General features: G+C 44.9%; 1 protein-coding gene across 1 annotated transcript in view; it reads left to right on the top strand.

Annotated features, from left to right (window-relative positions):
- Positions 1–587: 587 nt before the first annotated feature.
- Fam3c (FAM3 metabolism regulating signaling molecule C) overlaps positions 588–16,315 on the top strand; it is a 49,278-nt gene continuing 33,550 nt past the window's right edge. The window contains exons 1-2 of the mRNA XM_059256528.1: positions 588–679; positions 14,253–14,306. Coding sequence (XP_059112511.1) covers positions 14,294–14,306 — 13 coding nt within the window. The 5' untranslated portion in view covers positions 588–679; positions 14,253–14,293. The remainder of the gene's footprint in view (positions 680–14,252; positions 14,307–16,315) is intronic.

Below are 16,315 nucleotides of genomic sequence, written 5' to 3'. Positions count from 1 at the left end.
GAAATTGGCATGCAAAATGCAAGCAGGACTCTTCTTCTTGGATAGATCATTCAGGGCTGCAGAATTCGTAACGATGCCCCTGCCTATAGGATTTTTATGATCAGTTACCTAGTTTCTAGGAGTCAAGGGAAGATACCCCGTGGTCCTAGCCTGATGCAAGTCTAGCAGGGGCTGGTCATTTCAAATTGCCTCCTGAATGGTTGGGATTCCCTGTGTGTGTGACTTGAGGGCGGAGGCGCTGACACATTTCCCCCTCCTCCCGGGGTGCCACTTAGCCTCTGGCTGCGGACTCAGCAGCTCCCACGTGGCAAGCCCAGATTGAGCAATGCGGGGCTGGAGTCACCGAGGCGACCCGGGAGCGTGCGGGCTGCGGCCCTTCCTCCTCGCGCCGGGGCGCCGGCTCGGTCCTCCACCGCCAGAGGGCGTGCGCGGCTGCGCGGCGGCGGGGCCCATTGGCCGCGGCGGGAAGCGTGGGAGGAGGTCTGGGGCGAGCTGGCTTCCTCCTCGGCGCGGGCGGGCGGGTGAGCGGGCGAGCGGGCGAGCGGGCGCGAGGTGAAGCGGGAGGAGCCGGAGGAAGCCGAGGCGCGAGCGGGAGGCGGCGGCGGCGGCGACGGCGGCGGAGGAGGAGGAGGCTCCCGTCGGCCTCCGGCAGGACTGACGGCGGCGCGGCCGCTGGCGGGTGAGGCTCGGGCGGGCAGGCGGCGGGCTTGGGCGCGGCTGGGCGCCTGGAGGCTGGAGCGGAGCATCGCGCCGGCCGGCTGCCTGGCATCCCGACGCGGGGCGCGGCTGCAGCGGGGCCGGGTCGTGCGAGCATCGCGGCCCGCTCGGCGGCGGCGTCTGCACCTGGCGCTTGCTGGGTCGCGGCCGCCCCACCGGGCTCGGGCTGTACCTGGAAGCCGGTGTTGGCCCCTGGCGGTCGGAATCCCGCCGCCTTTGAGCGTTCCCGGAGAACGGGATGGGGTGGACTTGCAGGCTGGACTTGAACTCGGTGCAGGGCCGTCTTAAAGTTTATGTCTCTGCCAAACTGGAGCCACTTTCTCCTTTTGCAAGCTAGCCCATTGGTGTTTATGTCTTTGATGAGCGCTGTTTTTATTTTTATTTTTTTCTGCTGTGTTCATAGCTGTAGTATGCGTGATCGTCAGTGCCCTTATACCTAAAAAATGAGTGACAGCTGGACGATTTGAGATTGATGTGTCCAGCTGTAACTTGGTGGAAGTCGTCAGCCTCAACTTACATAATTACTTCCTATAATACAGAACTATCTAAACTTTTGCCTTGTTTCTGTTTAGGCAGAAATACATGGATGCAAAATCACTAATTTGTATCTTTACTATCTTAGATACAGTTGCCCAGTATTTTCACGCGCATATTTATTTTTCATAACCCCTCACACGGGTCCTATCACTGGTTCTCAGATTCTACGCATTAAAATATGAGTTTCGTGAGATAGTAAGTAAAATTGGATGATAATGGCAGATCCCCGGGCCTGTGAAATCCTGGCGGGACCAGAATAGACTGTACATTTTCCAAGACTTTGGAAACATTGTTAATACAGCGCTTTAGGGAGTATAGAGAGATCTCCATTTAATGCAGAAAGTAAAGTTAATAACTTTCCCGATGCCACTAAACAGGAACGTGGAGGAATGGATAAGTTAGCCTTACTTGTGGGGCTGTACTCCACTGTTTCTGGATTTCTCTGGCAGTTTACTAGGTTTTGTTTTTAACTTTATGCAAGTGACTAGGGTTGTTTCACGGATTCTTAAAACATGTTCTCTACTTATTAAAAAACGACCATAATTTGTAGGAAGAAATAATAGAAAAGGGCAAGATAAAATTCCTCCAGTCAGTGACTTTCTGCGTCTCCATGGTTGTGGAGATGGGAAGCCACAGAATGGTGGAATTATGTCGACCAGAGTGACAGGCACAAAGTCTCAGTGTCACAACTTCTGTTTTGCCCCCCACCCCTACCCCTTGGTAGGCAGTGGAGCATCTTGTGTGCCACTTAGATTGTTGCATGAATATCCTTAGCAATGGGTTACTGGTGATTTCCACCACATCTCCACCAGGCTTGTTAAGGCAGTGCTGTGGGATCAGCTGTGCTAACTAATGGCACCATGCATTACCTGCAATTAGTGGTCTCTGAATGGGTTTTGGAGGGCACTGGACAGTAAAAATAGGAGCTTGTAAAATTGTTTTAGCTGATAAATTTTTTCCTTTGTGGCTTCTTTCTATGCTGTGCCAGTGGCTGCTGACTTGCCTTCCTGTTTGGGCAGATGGAACCACTCTTGGGGCACGTCTCAGACGGAGGTGGTGTGGCTGTGTGAACCTTGGTGTATGTACTTCAATTTCCCATGTGACCTAAAGCGTAAATGAAGTGTTTGTGTAGGGGAAATCCTGAAACCTGAGATGAAGAAGCTGTAAATCCTTATCAAGTGTAATGTAAAGTAGTTACAGGAAATGATGACCCCACCACATGGGGTGTAAATTTATGCCTACCTTTCTTCCCTGTTTTCTTTCTTAAAAACAAAAAACAAAACCCCAACAGTGTATAAATTCAAATGTCCATACCCTGTTTTGTTCCTCCTATAATTAAAATGTATTTTTAATTTTGTCATTTTTTTTTTTAAAAAGTTTATTTACTTTTATCTCTCTTTGTTTCTTTTCCTATGTAGGGGATGGGGCAAATACTTATGCTGTGCATTATGTGTGGAGATAAAGGGACAGCTTGTAGGAGCTGGTTTTCCTTCCGGGACTTGAACTCTGGATGTCAGGCTTGTCCGCAAGCACACTTAGCTGCTTAACCATCTTTGCTGCCCCTTTGTAATATTTTTCTTGCTAATATTTGTCTGTCTGTCCATCTTTCCCCTAATGGTATTGGGTAGGATTGAGGTGTTTAAACAGCTGTAGAACTCTAAAGGAGGAAGGCTATTTTGTAGGACTCTGCACTGTTTTGTTTATGTTCTGGGTTCCAGACAGCTAATCACCATTTTGGTTTTTCAAGGGGCTATTAGATTGTTAAACAAATTTCTGCTTTGTAAAAGAGAAGACCTGTAAGAAAACATGTGGACAGTTTAAGCTTGAGTAATCCCTTTGAACCATTGCAAACAGGAGATCTTTCTTCTTTTCCTCACCACACTCCCCAGATTAACTGCCTGCCTTGCCCTCTTCTACCTGGCAGGCCTGGCCCAGGGACAGCCAGCCTCATTTCCGTTCCTTGTTCAGGAAAGAATGAACATACCTGTCATAGGAATTGCACTTCGGGTTCTTATTTCGTCTTAGGTCTACCTTGGTTTTCATTTTTTTTTTTTTTTTTTTTCCTTTCTTTTCCTCTGTGTGGGTTGGTGTGCTGTAACCCTGAAGCTCTGGGCTCTAAGCCCGAGAGAGAATCACTCCAAGAGCTTGTTAAGCATGCAGGATTTTAATGCCCACTTGGAGGATTCTGATCCTGCAGGTCTGCAGCAGCACAGAAATGTGCCTGTTAAAAGGCACACTAGTGCTTCTGGCCTCCCTGGTGTGGGCAACACTTTGGAGAGGCCTTAAGAGAACTTGATAGGATGTGTCACCGAACATTGGGTACCGTTCTACCAAGAAAAGTGTGTTGGGAACTCTCTCCATGTGGACGGTTAATGGGAAAGGCAGTGTGTTTCTTAAAATTCATAATAAAGGTTTTTAGGTGTCTAGGGTTTTAGGGCTTCTCTTATGATGTTAAAGGGCTATTGTGAGGGTTAGGATGTAAGATAAAAACAAGTTATATTGGAGTTTGGGGAGATCTCTCAATCTGGAAAGTGCTTGCCAGGGGATCTCCAGGGCTCCCTGGTTGGTCACCCTAGCCTAATGAGTATCGAGTTTCAATGAGAGACCACAGAGAGAGTAACTGAAGACACCTGACAGTGATGTCTGTTGTCACACACACATGCATGCATACCCTCCCACACTGCATAGACCCACACAAGCATGCACACACGTAAGTACCACACGTGTAGAATAATTCTATTAATAGTTCTTCAGATGTTCAACCATGTGAAATATTGGTAAGAGCTGATGAACGGTGTCCTTGCCTGACATCTGTTTGTAATGAAGATTGTACTGGTGGCCGAAGTGTACCTCAGGTGTGTCTTGAGATGTCAGGCACTCGAGCCTGGCTACTCATTTCCATTCGTGTGTGCAGCAGTGGCTGACTAGAAAGTCTTGTAGTACACTGAAGTAATTACTTCATGTAGCATTTACAGGAGGTGTGGCAGGTTCATTTGACCTGTAGCTTTTTGTCAGTCCTTTTTAGTTAGTGGCCCCCCTTAACTCCTGCTTATTGACACTCTGCCTGCACTCACCATGTACCCGCCTCTGCAGAATGGTTTTCAGATGTAGTGGTAATAAGGTTAACCCCTCTGTGTCCGAAGAGGCCTGAGCTCTGGCTGTCCAGCTCAGAACATGAAAAGCTCTGGTGGTATGTGGGACCTTGACGGAATGAAGTCTGTGGGTGAGAACCCGTCTTTTTCTGTACTACTGGGAAGTCAGTGGAGAATAGCCCTGCCTGCGTATGAGCTTCCTTCATCGATGAGGAAAGTTGCTTAGCTATATTGTTAGGTTGGGGGAAGAATCCTCTTTTTATTTTCTTTTTAATCTCTTAAGGGTTTTGTTGGAAAGCATGGTTAAATGCATGTGGATCAACTGGCCTGTTTCAGCCATCAGCTAGCTCACGTGTCTGGAGAGGCAGAAGGAACTGTAGGTCTCGTTCTGATTTCTACAGTCTCCAGAGTTCTGCCATGCAGTTGCTAGCACTGAGCTGTCTGGTCTTACAACACTGCTCTCAGAATGTCCATCAGACCTGTTGTTCTATTAAGTCTTCGGGGCAAATTTGGCCTAGGCTAGGCACCTTCTCTAACCTGTTTTTAAGTAGAGACGGTGGGTGTTAGAGCTATGTTTGCCGGTGTAGGAGAATGGAGTTCAATCCAGGCTGCTGTGGATCAGATGACGGGTGTCTGAAGTGTTCTCCCCTGTTGCCATCCAGGAAGAGCAGCTGAGAAGCAGGTCTAAGGCAGTTTCTGTGGGCTGAGGAGGACAGTGAAGTCTCTCCAGTGCAATCCTATTTTGCCTCGTCTACGTTTCATTGACTAACAGTCTGGGGGAAGTAAGAACACTCTGGACCTGTGTTTCCACTTCCCACATTTCGATGTTAAGCCTCCTTTAAATGGATTTCCATTTTGTGCTACCGAAGATAAACAAGAAAAGCCGGAAGATGTTGATTCAGATAACTGAAAAATTCAGAGACGGACAGGGATGGTGGCACAGGCTAGTAATCCCAGAATTCTAGAGATTGGAGACTGAGGCAGGGCGAGCAAGATGTTGAAGTTCTGTGTCAAACAATGGCGGCTAGGCATAGATCATTTGCATCCCATTCTCCCCAAGATGTTTCACTAGAACAGTATTCTGAAAGAATTACTCCACTGACTCATTATTTACGTTTTTGGTCTGTGGCTTTGTATTCTCCCATTTGGAATACCAGTTGGCAGAAGTGGAATTTTTTTTTTTTTATATTGTGTTTATTTTTTCCCCTCTACTTAGAATATAACATTAGGTTGTTTCCTTAAAAACTTGTAAGACTTTTTAATAGTTAGGTAACCATTAATTTTTTTTTCTTTTCAGTAACTTTCATGTTCCTTTTGTAAGGTTTTGTTTTGTGTTTGGGGATAGAGTCCCATGTAGTCCATTCTGCCCTTGAACTCCCTGTCTGAGCAAGGATGACTTTGAACTCTGCTCCCTTCCATTTACCTCCTACGTGCAAGGACTTACAGGTATGTGCACCATACTTGTATTTTGAATTCCACACTCTGCCCCATTCTCCTGCTCTCTCACTCCGTATAGATTATTTTTTAAAAATAAAGTGTCTTGTAGGATTCCATACCAAAGTGTCCTGCCAATATTAAACCCTTTTTCAGGTTAATATTTCTATTAAGTACTCAGTGTTGAAATCTTTAAAATCAGTTGATGTTAAAATCTGTCTATTAAATTCACAATATCAGTTATAACAGTATATGTTGCATACTGAGTTACTGTTCTCGTTTTGTAGTGCAGGCTGGGTCGGGGGAGCCAATGCCAGGCCTTTGGATGTGTGATTTGAAAAGAGTTTCAGGTAGCCTTGCTGGCCCCCAGCTCGTTTTGTAGCAAGGGATGGTCTTGAAATTTGATCTTCCCATCTGTCTTAGTCACTGTCCTGTTGCTGTGAAGAGACTCCATGATCAAGACAACTCTTACTAAGAAAGCATTGAATTGGGGGCTTTCTTACAGTTGCGGAAGTTTGGTTCCTTGTCATCCTGGTGGAGTGCAGCAGCACACGATGGCGCTGGAGCAGTGGCCAAGCACTACATCCTGATGCTCAGATGGAGAGAGAGTCTGGGCCTAGCATAGGCTTTTGAGACCCCAGAGCCTACCTCCAGTGACACATTTCCTCCAACCAGGCCTCCTAATCCTTCTCAAATAGTGTCACTCTCTGATGACTAGACATTCAAATACAGGAGCCTGTGGGGGCCGTTCTCACTCAGACCAGCACTGTTGTTGTTTGTTTTTGCTCTTTTTTGCACCCCCTCCCCCGCCCCTCCCCAGCTCCCAAGTAAATTCACACACGGAGACTTATACTTAATTTTAAGTGCCCGGCCTTAGCTTGGCTGGTTTCTTGCCAGCTTTCCTTGTCTTCTATCTTTTGCCTCTGGGCTTTTCCTGTTCTCTTACTTCTGTAAATCTTACTCTTACTCCGTGGCTTGCTGGTTGTGTTGCTGGGTGGCTGGCCCCTTTTTTTTTTTTTTTTTTTTTTTTTTGTTTTTCGAGACAGGGTTTCTCTGTGTAGCTTTGCGCCTTTCCTGGAACTCACTTGGTAGTCCAGGCTGGTCTCGAACTCACAGAGATCCGCCTGGCTCTGCCTCCCGAGTGCTGGGATTAAAGGCGTGCGCCACCACCGCCCGGCAGGCTGGCCCCTTTCTCTGGCTCCTTCTCGATCTCCCTTTCCAGATTTCTCCCTCTATATATTCTCTGCCTGCCAGCCCCGCCTACCCTTTCTCCTGCCTTGCTATTGGCCAGTTCTTTATTAGTTCATCAGGTGTTTTAGACAAGCACAGTAACACAGCTTCACAGAGTTAAACAAATGAAACATAAACAAAAGTAACACGCCTTAAAATATTCTACTGCACACCACAGCATCTCTGCCTCCTAAATGCTGAGGTTGCAGGCATGCATCATGACATCTAGTTTCTATGGTGCTTGGGGATCAGACCCAGGGCTTTGTGCATAATAGGCAGACACTCTGCTGACTCTGCTCATGAGCCCAGTCCTCACACTGGATTATTTTTTAAATTTTTACTTCATTATTTATTTATTTGTTTGTTTACAGCCCCCCACCCCCACCCCTGTAGCTCTGGCTGTCCTGGAACCCACTCTGTAGGCCAGGCTGGCCTTGAACTCAGATCTACCTTCCTCTGCCTCTCAAGTACTGGGATTAAAAGTGTGCGCCACCACACCTGGCTCATACTGGATTTTTGAATGTTAATATTCCTTCCCAATGAGTACAATCTTCCTACCTGCCTTTTTTGTTTGTTCTGTTTCAAAAATTTGTCGGGCCTGGCAGAGACCCATCTGGCATTCAGTGGGTTCTGGGGATCCAGACTCCTGCCCTCTTGACTGTGTAGCAAGTGCCTTGTGTGCTGAACCATCTCCCCAGCCCTGGAAATGTATCTAAAAGCTAAATTATAAAAGTTGGTCAAGCGTCAGACGCAAAGGTACCTGCACTTTTTAAAAGCCTGTCACCAAAATGATCCCACATCAGCACCCACATAAAGGAGAACACGGTCACCTTCTTCCAGTGAGCATGATCTTATCGTCAGGGAAACAGAAGTGAGTAACCACTTCTGTCTGTGTCTTTCTGTCTCCAGCAGTGGGTTGAAGCAGGACCAGGTCCAGGCTCTGCTACCTCTGCTGTGTTTGCATTTGAAGGGGCCTCCTCCTGGTTCTCATGGAGGGTCCATACTGATGACATGTCTGGTCCAGCATAGAACTTGCTCAACACTGTTTCTGCAGCAGGCCTGCCTTCTGAGATGATCCGTAGGAGCCATCTACAGTCTCCAAATATCCAGCAAAATTGGTCAACTACTTAGGGACCATTAGGGAAGTTTTTCAGTCTTCCATTTACTTTTCTCTAATTAAAAAAAATATTACTCTTTTCTTGAGGCTCAGCTAATCATATACATAATCCTGTATAGTCTTTAGGCCAAGATAATTTTTCAGAGTAGGTTGAAAAATAAAATTTTAATACTTTGTTGTCCATAAATAAAGTTTTATTAAAACACAGTTGAGTCAGACCTGGTGGTGCACTTGGGAGGCAGAGCCAGGCAGATCTCTTTAATTCGAGGCCAGCCTGGCCTACCTAGTAAGTTTTAGGTCATCCAGGCTTACCTAGTAAGACCCCTTCTCAACAACAACAACAAAAACCCCAAACTGCAGTGCAGTTGGACCAGCCATCTTCATTCCCCCAGCTGTGGGTGTACAGTAGGGTTAGAAATTGTGGTCCTTGAGCCAGAGCACATTTTCAGTCTGGTTCTGTCTGGCTCTTCCATACAGAAAGTTTCTGGGCTTTTGCCTGGCAGTAGTCATTTGTATAATTCTGTATGTTATTGCAGTGTGTTTCTCCCTTTCTCTCTCTCTCTCATTCATTCATTCATCTATTCATTCATTGAGACAGGATCTCACTATTTAGCTCTAGCTCTCCTGGAACTCACTCTGTATTCCAGGCTGGCCTTGAACTCAGAGATCCGCCTGCCTCCGCCTCCGGAGTGCTGGGATTACGGTGTGCACCTGCTGCTTGCGCTTGTGTTGAACGCTGCGCTTGTTTGTAGTTAGCAGAGTAGCTTATCCTAGTGTCTCTTCCAGATGTAACCCTTTTGCTCTCAGGACCAACCCATTTCTCTCTTGTATATTCATTGCTCAGAGGATGAAAATTTAGTTTTTAACTCCTAATCGTGACAATGCTTTTATCAGTCCAAGTATGCCTAGAAAAATAAATGATGTGTAGGTTATAGATATGGACATTTACGTGCGTGCGTGCGTGCGTGCGTGCGTGCGTGTGTGTGTGTGTGTGTGTGTGTGTGTGTGTAGAGAGAGAGAGAGAAAGGTTCTGTGTGATAAACTGTATGCATTTCTGTAGCTACATGATTTATTATACATATGTTGCAGTTTATTGGAAGAAATGGACGCATACAGTTCCAGAGGCTGAGCGATCCGGGTTTTTCATTGGCACATTGTTAGTGGTCCAGCAGAGCTGATGGCGCAGCGTGGCTGTGCACCATTTTCCCAGCCTGAAGACAGGCAGAAAGCAGAGTCTCCCTATTAGAAAAGCCAGTGTTTCTTCCTCTGCTGAGATACCAGGATAAAGGTGTGTCCTCAAAAGGTGATGGGAGCTCTCCCAACCAGAAAACAAATACGTTTTGCATCAGATTACAGGTGGGTGTCCTCTGATTTACTTGGAGACACTGTCAGGACTCATGGGTTAAGGGGTTCAGTCTCTAGACTACCTCTCCCACTTTAGATGCTAATTATAAGTCCAGGCTGCTTTTTTACATAAGAGTCTGTTGGACCAGTTATAAACAGGGGCCTGCACAATCCCTTCCTGAGGCTCAAGTAATTTGAGTGGTTTATACTCAACATTCACTGCATTGTAGGCTAGTATAGACATCACTGGTGGACAGATGCAGAGGTGGTGTGGGAAGTGGGGACAGAGTTCCTCACCTTCTTTTGGTGTACCACTCCCCAGGAGCCTCAGCCTTCTGTCCCGGGAAAGCCTTCTGAGCCCTGTCCTGTGGGGTTTTGTGAGACTTCATTACATAGGCATGACTGAAGCATGGGCAGCTGTGTTGAAATGTGGTTGGACAAAAAAGGAAATGAACTAATGCTGGTAGACTGAATGGGGAACCCCACCTATTTATCTTGGCCTCTGCAGCCGTCCTCAGGACCATGGAGGATCTTGTGATCTGTCAGACAGAACTGTGCAGAAAGGTTATTTGTGGTTAGCATCAACACAGAAAGGTAGATTAGGTTTCTGTCTCTTGCAAGGGAGAAGAGAAATTGTAGTCTAGACTAACAGATAACTACATGATTCTTACGTCCTATAGTCTAGACTAATGGATAACTAGATAATTTTTGCATCCTGCCTTGTGGGATGGAGTTTGGGGCCAGGAACCATGGATGGATGCTCACATGTATGAGGAGATACATATCAGTACCTGTGTTGTTAGGGCTGGATTGGAGCCCCATTGAGGAAGGCACTAGGCATCCCTTCTTCTAGATTCAGATGCTGCTTGTCCGGGAAGGTCCTTCCGTGCACACCCTGAATGGTGTTTACTCATAGGCAGCCTGCAGCCCTGTCAGGTGAACACGTGAAGTTCACTGTCACAAACAGGGCTTGAGTGTAGTCTACATCTATTGTTTTGCAGCTCGACATGTTTTTATGTAAGTCTCTTGAAAAGCTCCAGCTCCCTGGGGGCTGCAAAGATAGCTTCAGGGTTAAGAGTACTTGTTCTTAACAGAGGAACTGGGTTCACACCCCAGCAACCACAGGCGGCTCACAGTCTTCTGTGACCCTTGTTCCAGGGGACCTTGTTGGTTATGCACCGGCACTTGTGGCTGGCCACCGCCTGCGGCGGCCATGCTGATGGATGCTGTGGGTCACAGAAGACTCACGAGCCATAGTTACCTCTTTAGAGCTTTATTGGGAGAGAGGGAGAGAGAGAGAGAGAGAGAGAGAGAGAGAGAGAGAGAGAGAGAGAGAGAGAGAGAGGACAGACAGAAGGAGAGAGAGCGGAAAGAGAAGAGAACGCACAGAGGGCACACTTTTTAGGCTGGGATGCCATCACAGGCTGGTGACACAATTAAGGACACAATCCTTACATACCTGACTCCCTCTTATGAACTCTGTCATCTGTGGGCACCACGTGCGCATGGTGCTCAGACATATGCAGAACATCTATACACATACTATAAAAATATATATAACATATATAACAAAAGAAAAGTCCCAGTCCACTTAAACATTGGGACCATCTGAATTTAGTTGGTTTGGTTAAAATGGTTATCTGGCCAGCACTGACTGAACGTTGGATTAAAATGAATGGTGAAATGCAATTCACAATATTTTCTTTGGGCTGGATTAATTTTATTTTTAGTATTTTGCTACTGTATTTATTTGCATGCACATTTTCTTGGATCATTTTTGTCTTGAGGTGGTAGTGGGGTTTCCAACACTCAAACTTAAGTCAGTTTGACAAACTGTCAGATCTCTGGAGTGGCTAGTTTGCAGCAGAGATTCGCAATTCCCAGAGCAATTTGCAAAAGCCAAATTGATTGACATGGTATTTGTCCACAAGCTCTTATACTTGAGTGCATCAGCGTTCAGGGGGAGAAATGGAACGGGGTTTGTTTGTGAGCGTTCCCCCTACTCTTCCCAGGACTATGGGCAAACCCCTCTGCCTCTCTGTAAGGCATCACAGTAGTCGGGACAGCTAGAGAGCTGCTGGGAAGATAACCGGGAAAGACAGCGCTTCCTGGTAGTAGTCTTTCGTACAGGACAGTGTTGTAATTTAGACTTCATTTCTCCAGGAAGGAACGGGAGTGCCATTTGACCTATGCTTTTGTTACCATCGGTCCTTATTTTAGTGACTTCCTGACAGGCCTTCCATAGTCACAGAGCAGCCCAATTTTTGAGCAACAAAATTTTATTAAGTTGGACAAAACTGTGTAGTTGGGTTAAAGGAAATGTTTAAAGCATCCGGATAAGTGGGGTGGTCCCTCTGAGGCCCTGCTCCAGGCCCTCTCCTTTACTCTGGGTCACAGACTGAGTGGCCTTTAGGTCAGTGTTCCTTTGCCTAGAGGGCAGTGTGGCCCTCCTGCTTTGACTTGGAGCTGACATTGCACCCTTATCTACCTAACACGCTGAAACTTGGTTTGGTCTATCCTTACACTTTTGGAGTCATGAATTTCTTAGGTATCCTGTTTTGAATATTTACATGTTTATCTGTTCTAAGAAGATTCTTAATTACTAATGTTCTGGTTTTGGCAACTGGTTCTCATTTCTGTATCTGGAGTACTGAGATTAGCATTCTGAGTTTTCAGCTGAGGCCTTTTTATTCTTTCACTGTTCTGTTCATTGTCTCTGGACCTGTCTCTCTCTGGTTCCCTGAAGTCTTCAGGAGCTATTTCTTCCCCTGCTCAGATTGTAAAAAGTCTTCAAACGCTCTCTAAACAGCCAGGCTTGGTTTGGAATTAGCACATCATAAACGCTCACCATACTCTGCCCTTCAATCTATTTCAATACTCCTGTTCCTCGGATTTACACTTTTGCATCATTAAAGATGCAAGAAAGTTAATTAAGGAAATTAATTAAAGATGTGTTAATGACTGAGGCACTTTGGTGAGATTTTAATATAGAAATTTTCCTAAATGTTAATTCCCTAAGATATTTTAATGGAAAACAATTGTATTCACAAATGTAGTTGCTTACAGAGCGGCCTGTGATGAGTTCAGAAGCGGGATTGTTGGGAAAAGCAAGCAGGCGGCTGGTGACTGTAATTATACAGGTGTGGTCCTCCCCTCCCCCCCTTCCGCAATGGAAACTGAAATAGAACAGCAGGCATCTGGTACCCAACTGCTTATCACATTTTCAGAGAAATTTTCCTGGGCCACACTCAGATAGGAGTGAAATTATTTTGGCATATGAAAGGGAAGGAAAGGCCATGTGTGTGTTGTGAATGCAGAGTTCAATTTCACTGGAAGCCAAAAGAGGATTTATGACCTGTCGGAGTTCTCTTTTGAGAAGCCAAGGGCCTACCGCCCCCCCCTTCCCTCTTTTATATAAAGTCCGTATCTCTTCTTTCCTTCTAGAATTCTGGCTGGTGGCTAAGGAGTTTAAATAGATAGATAGCATTGACTTTGGCTATTATATAGAAGGTGTTCACATAGATAACAAAGGAAAAAATATCCCATGAGTGGACATCTCAGTTAAGTGTTGATTGAAGGTTTTGTTTGTTTTTTCTTCTTTTGCTCTTTTTTTCTTTCTTCTTTTTTCTTTTTCTTTTTTTGTTTGTTTTTTAACCAGGTTAGATTTTGCAGAAGAAAGGGAGCCAGTGGAAGATATGGGGGATGGGGAGCCATGCTGGGTCCTCATCCTGTTGCTTTTTCCAATGAACAAGAAAACTGGATATTTTTTTTGCAGTGTCCTTTGGGGAAAGGTCTTTTTTGTTTGTTTGCTTGTTTGTTTTTTGGGTGCTCTATGAAGTATATTAGTATGTGTGTACTTGCTTGTGTGGGGGTATGCATGCTCATGTATGTGCTGTGTGTGCATGCTTGAGTGTATGTGTGCTTGTGTCTGGGGACCTATGTGCCACGGTGCATGTTCAGGAGATCAGAGAAATGATATATTTCTGATCAATAGGATCCATTATGTGAAACTTAACTTTTGAATTCTCTCCTTTACAAAACATTGACTGAAGCAGCTGTCTAGCTGAATGTGGGTGTGGCTTTGGCATTAAAAAAAAGTCTTATTTACAGTTCCATTTTGAGTTATTTTACAGTTCCTTTTTGAGTTGTTTTGTAGGCAGGAAAACCACACACATATATGGATTTTTTTTTTTAAGCATTTGTTGCCAGTTAGTAAAATAATGTCAAAGAATAGTTTGTTTGATATATACCATTCTGTCAGTAATGATAATTGCTGGAGTCCTTAAAATTATAATTCTAAACCTCTAGATATGTCATTTTGCCTATGGGAATTGAAAAGCATGAAATGAAGTAGCTTCCTGTGCTGGCATGAACCGGCATAGCTAAACCCCATTTCTCCACAAGCTTTTCTGTTACTTACTGACTACTGATGTGATGTGCTAACCAGTGTTTGAATCTGAATGTGTGAGCTCCTAATGGGTGTGTAATCACTGAGGGTAATAGTTGTCCTCTTCAGGCGTGGGGTATGATGGGCGCAGTGGACACAGCCAGTGGGAGACACACGCAAGCAGCTTCTTTTGACTTTTTTTTTTTTAATGGCCCAGTGGAAGGAGTGGCCAGTGATAAAGAGTTTTTTTGTTAAACATTGCAATTCATAGAATACTTAGAAATGTCATGGTATATACCTAATTGGTTTTATGCATACCTTCTAAAATAAGCTCAATCTGAGGAGGAAGATTCATTGTATAATTGATGGTGTTTGCCTTTTCTTTTGATTTTAGGACCTTATTTCTGAGAAGTGCCGTAGATTGAAAAAGCAAAAATGAGGGTAGCAGGTAAGACATTTAATCCAGTGGAAGTGATTTTTATTTTATAATTTATTTTATAACCTGTTTGCTCAGTAATGACTAAAGGAGAGGGTTCATAATTCATTGATTCTTCCTCCTCCTCCTCCTCCCCCCAACCCCTTTTGGTGGTGGGTCCTGCTTCCTCGTCTATGCTGGTTCACGCCGTCTTCCTGCCTCAGAGGTTATATACAGGGGCCACATACCTCTAATGTTTCTGAAAGTTAAGTACTAGGCTGAAGTCATGAGATCATGCTTAGCCTTTCCATTTTATGTCGTCAACATGTCTCAACTTGGACATTAGTACGTATGACATGCGTTTTTGTAGGTGAACATTTACTGAAATTATTCTAAATATTAATGTTTATTTCTTATGTGGTAAGCGTATTTGCCCAAATAGTACATATAAAATACTCAAAGAATGATTTTGAAAATGCAAAGAGACTGACTTTTTCTTGCTAAGTTCTAGCCGTCTAGAAAAAGGAATTCTAAAATAGAACTCTCTTCTATGTGCAGTTCAGTATAACATACATGAAGAATTTACTAAAATATGATTTTGCTTTGAATTATTAGTCTAGGTATAAACCTAGAACATTAACAGTAATCTGAAGTAGTATGTCATATACATTGAAAGTCCTTGCTAGATGTTCCTGGTATTAATAAAGGTATTGATAAGCATCTTTAAAGGGTAGATCCATAAACACCCAGTTAGCCTTTCCCTACCTGGAGGTGAAAATAAATGTGTTTCTGCTATGCAGCCTCCAGCCACAGCCTCCCCACCCCCAAAGGCACATTGCCTGAGGAATTCTGCTAAATCTGTGTGACAGAGAAAACAGGTTGTTCTCCAAAATCAAGATAATTAGTCTAATTCTTCATTGTCATTGTCTTACAAGCAAACCAAGTGTTTTCATAGGGTCGTCTCTCAGAGATGCCAGAAGCCAAGGCAGGTGGACAAAAGACCCTCTCCTTAGTTTGCTTATAGTTGTATAGAGTCAAGCTGAGTTGATCAGACACCGTGGTTACTAAAACCAAGTTAACGGACGGCTGCTACAGATGCTTTTGTAGAAATCTGAAAAGTTGGCCTCTCCTGGCTGGGAAGTCACAGCATCATTTCTAAGTAGTTAGACACTTGTGGAGGAAGGGGACTCCAGGAACCAAGAGCTTGCTTGTTTTAGACCACGTGGGCCTCTTGTTTGCTCTGCTGCCTTTTCTTCCTGGATGTTCTTGGGTTCAGCAGGACGGTTTACAATTGTGGTCTCCTGAGGATTTCTAAGTACGCTGTTGAAGCGTGGTGACCAGAGCAGTTCTTGTTTTGCACATAATTCTAAATTCATCTTCAGTAAAATAACTCCATCACTTAGTTTTTACATTCATCCTTTTCTTGGCATAGGACTTGGGGGGCCCTGTCTTTAACGGACAAATAAGGAAGGTGAGTTATTAGTTCACTGCTTTGAACTAATTAATATCTTCTAAATTAAAATAGTATCTGGTTGCTTTGAAATGCTCACCTAGCCTGAAATGTAATGATCTTTGGTCAGTGGCTAGAAGGAAGAGGTAATGGCACCACCACGTCAGGAATGGGAGTTGTGGTGTGATGTGGTAAGCCCCTCCAGGCTGGCACAGGGCTTCGGGTCCAACCTTTGAGACCATATTCTGTAGCAAGCTCCTGGACGCTCCCACTGTAGAGACTGCGAGTGTCTTTGCTGCTGACTTTTCTGTCTCTTGGAGCATCTGTTTGCTTCCTTGTTCCAGACCAGTGTCAGTGAACAGGTCCTGGGTTAAGACCCAGTGCTGGGGTTGGAGAGATGGGCCAGAGGGAAAGAGCACTCCATGATGCTCTTACTGCAGAGGATCCAGACTCAGTTCCCAGCACCCACACAGTGACTCAGCCATCTGTAACTAGTTCAGGGTATCTGACACTGTCTTCTGACTTCCATGGGCACTGGGCATACACGTTCACGGGCGTATGTGCAGGCAAAACCACTGATACACAAATTACA

This window comes from Peromyscus eremicus, chromosome 3 (genome assembly GCF_949786415.1).
Source record: "Peromyscus eremicus chromosome 3, PerEre_H2_v1, whole genome shotgun sequence".
NCBI classification, from domain to species: Eukaryota; Metazoa; Chordata; class Mammalia; order Rodentia; family Cricetidae; genus Peromyscus; species Peromyscus eremicus.
Note: the sequence above shows the minus strand (reverse complement) of the source record. Positions and strands in the feature narration are given on the sequence as shown.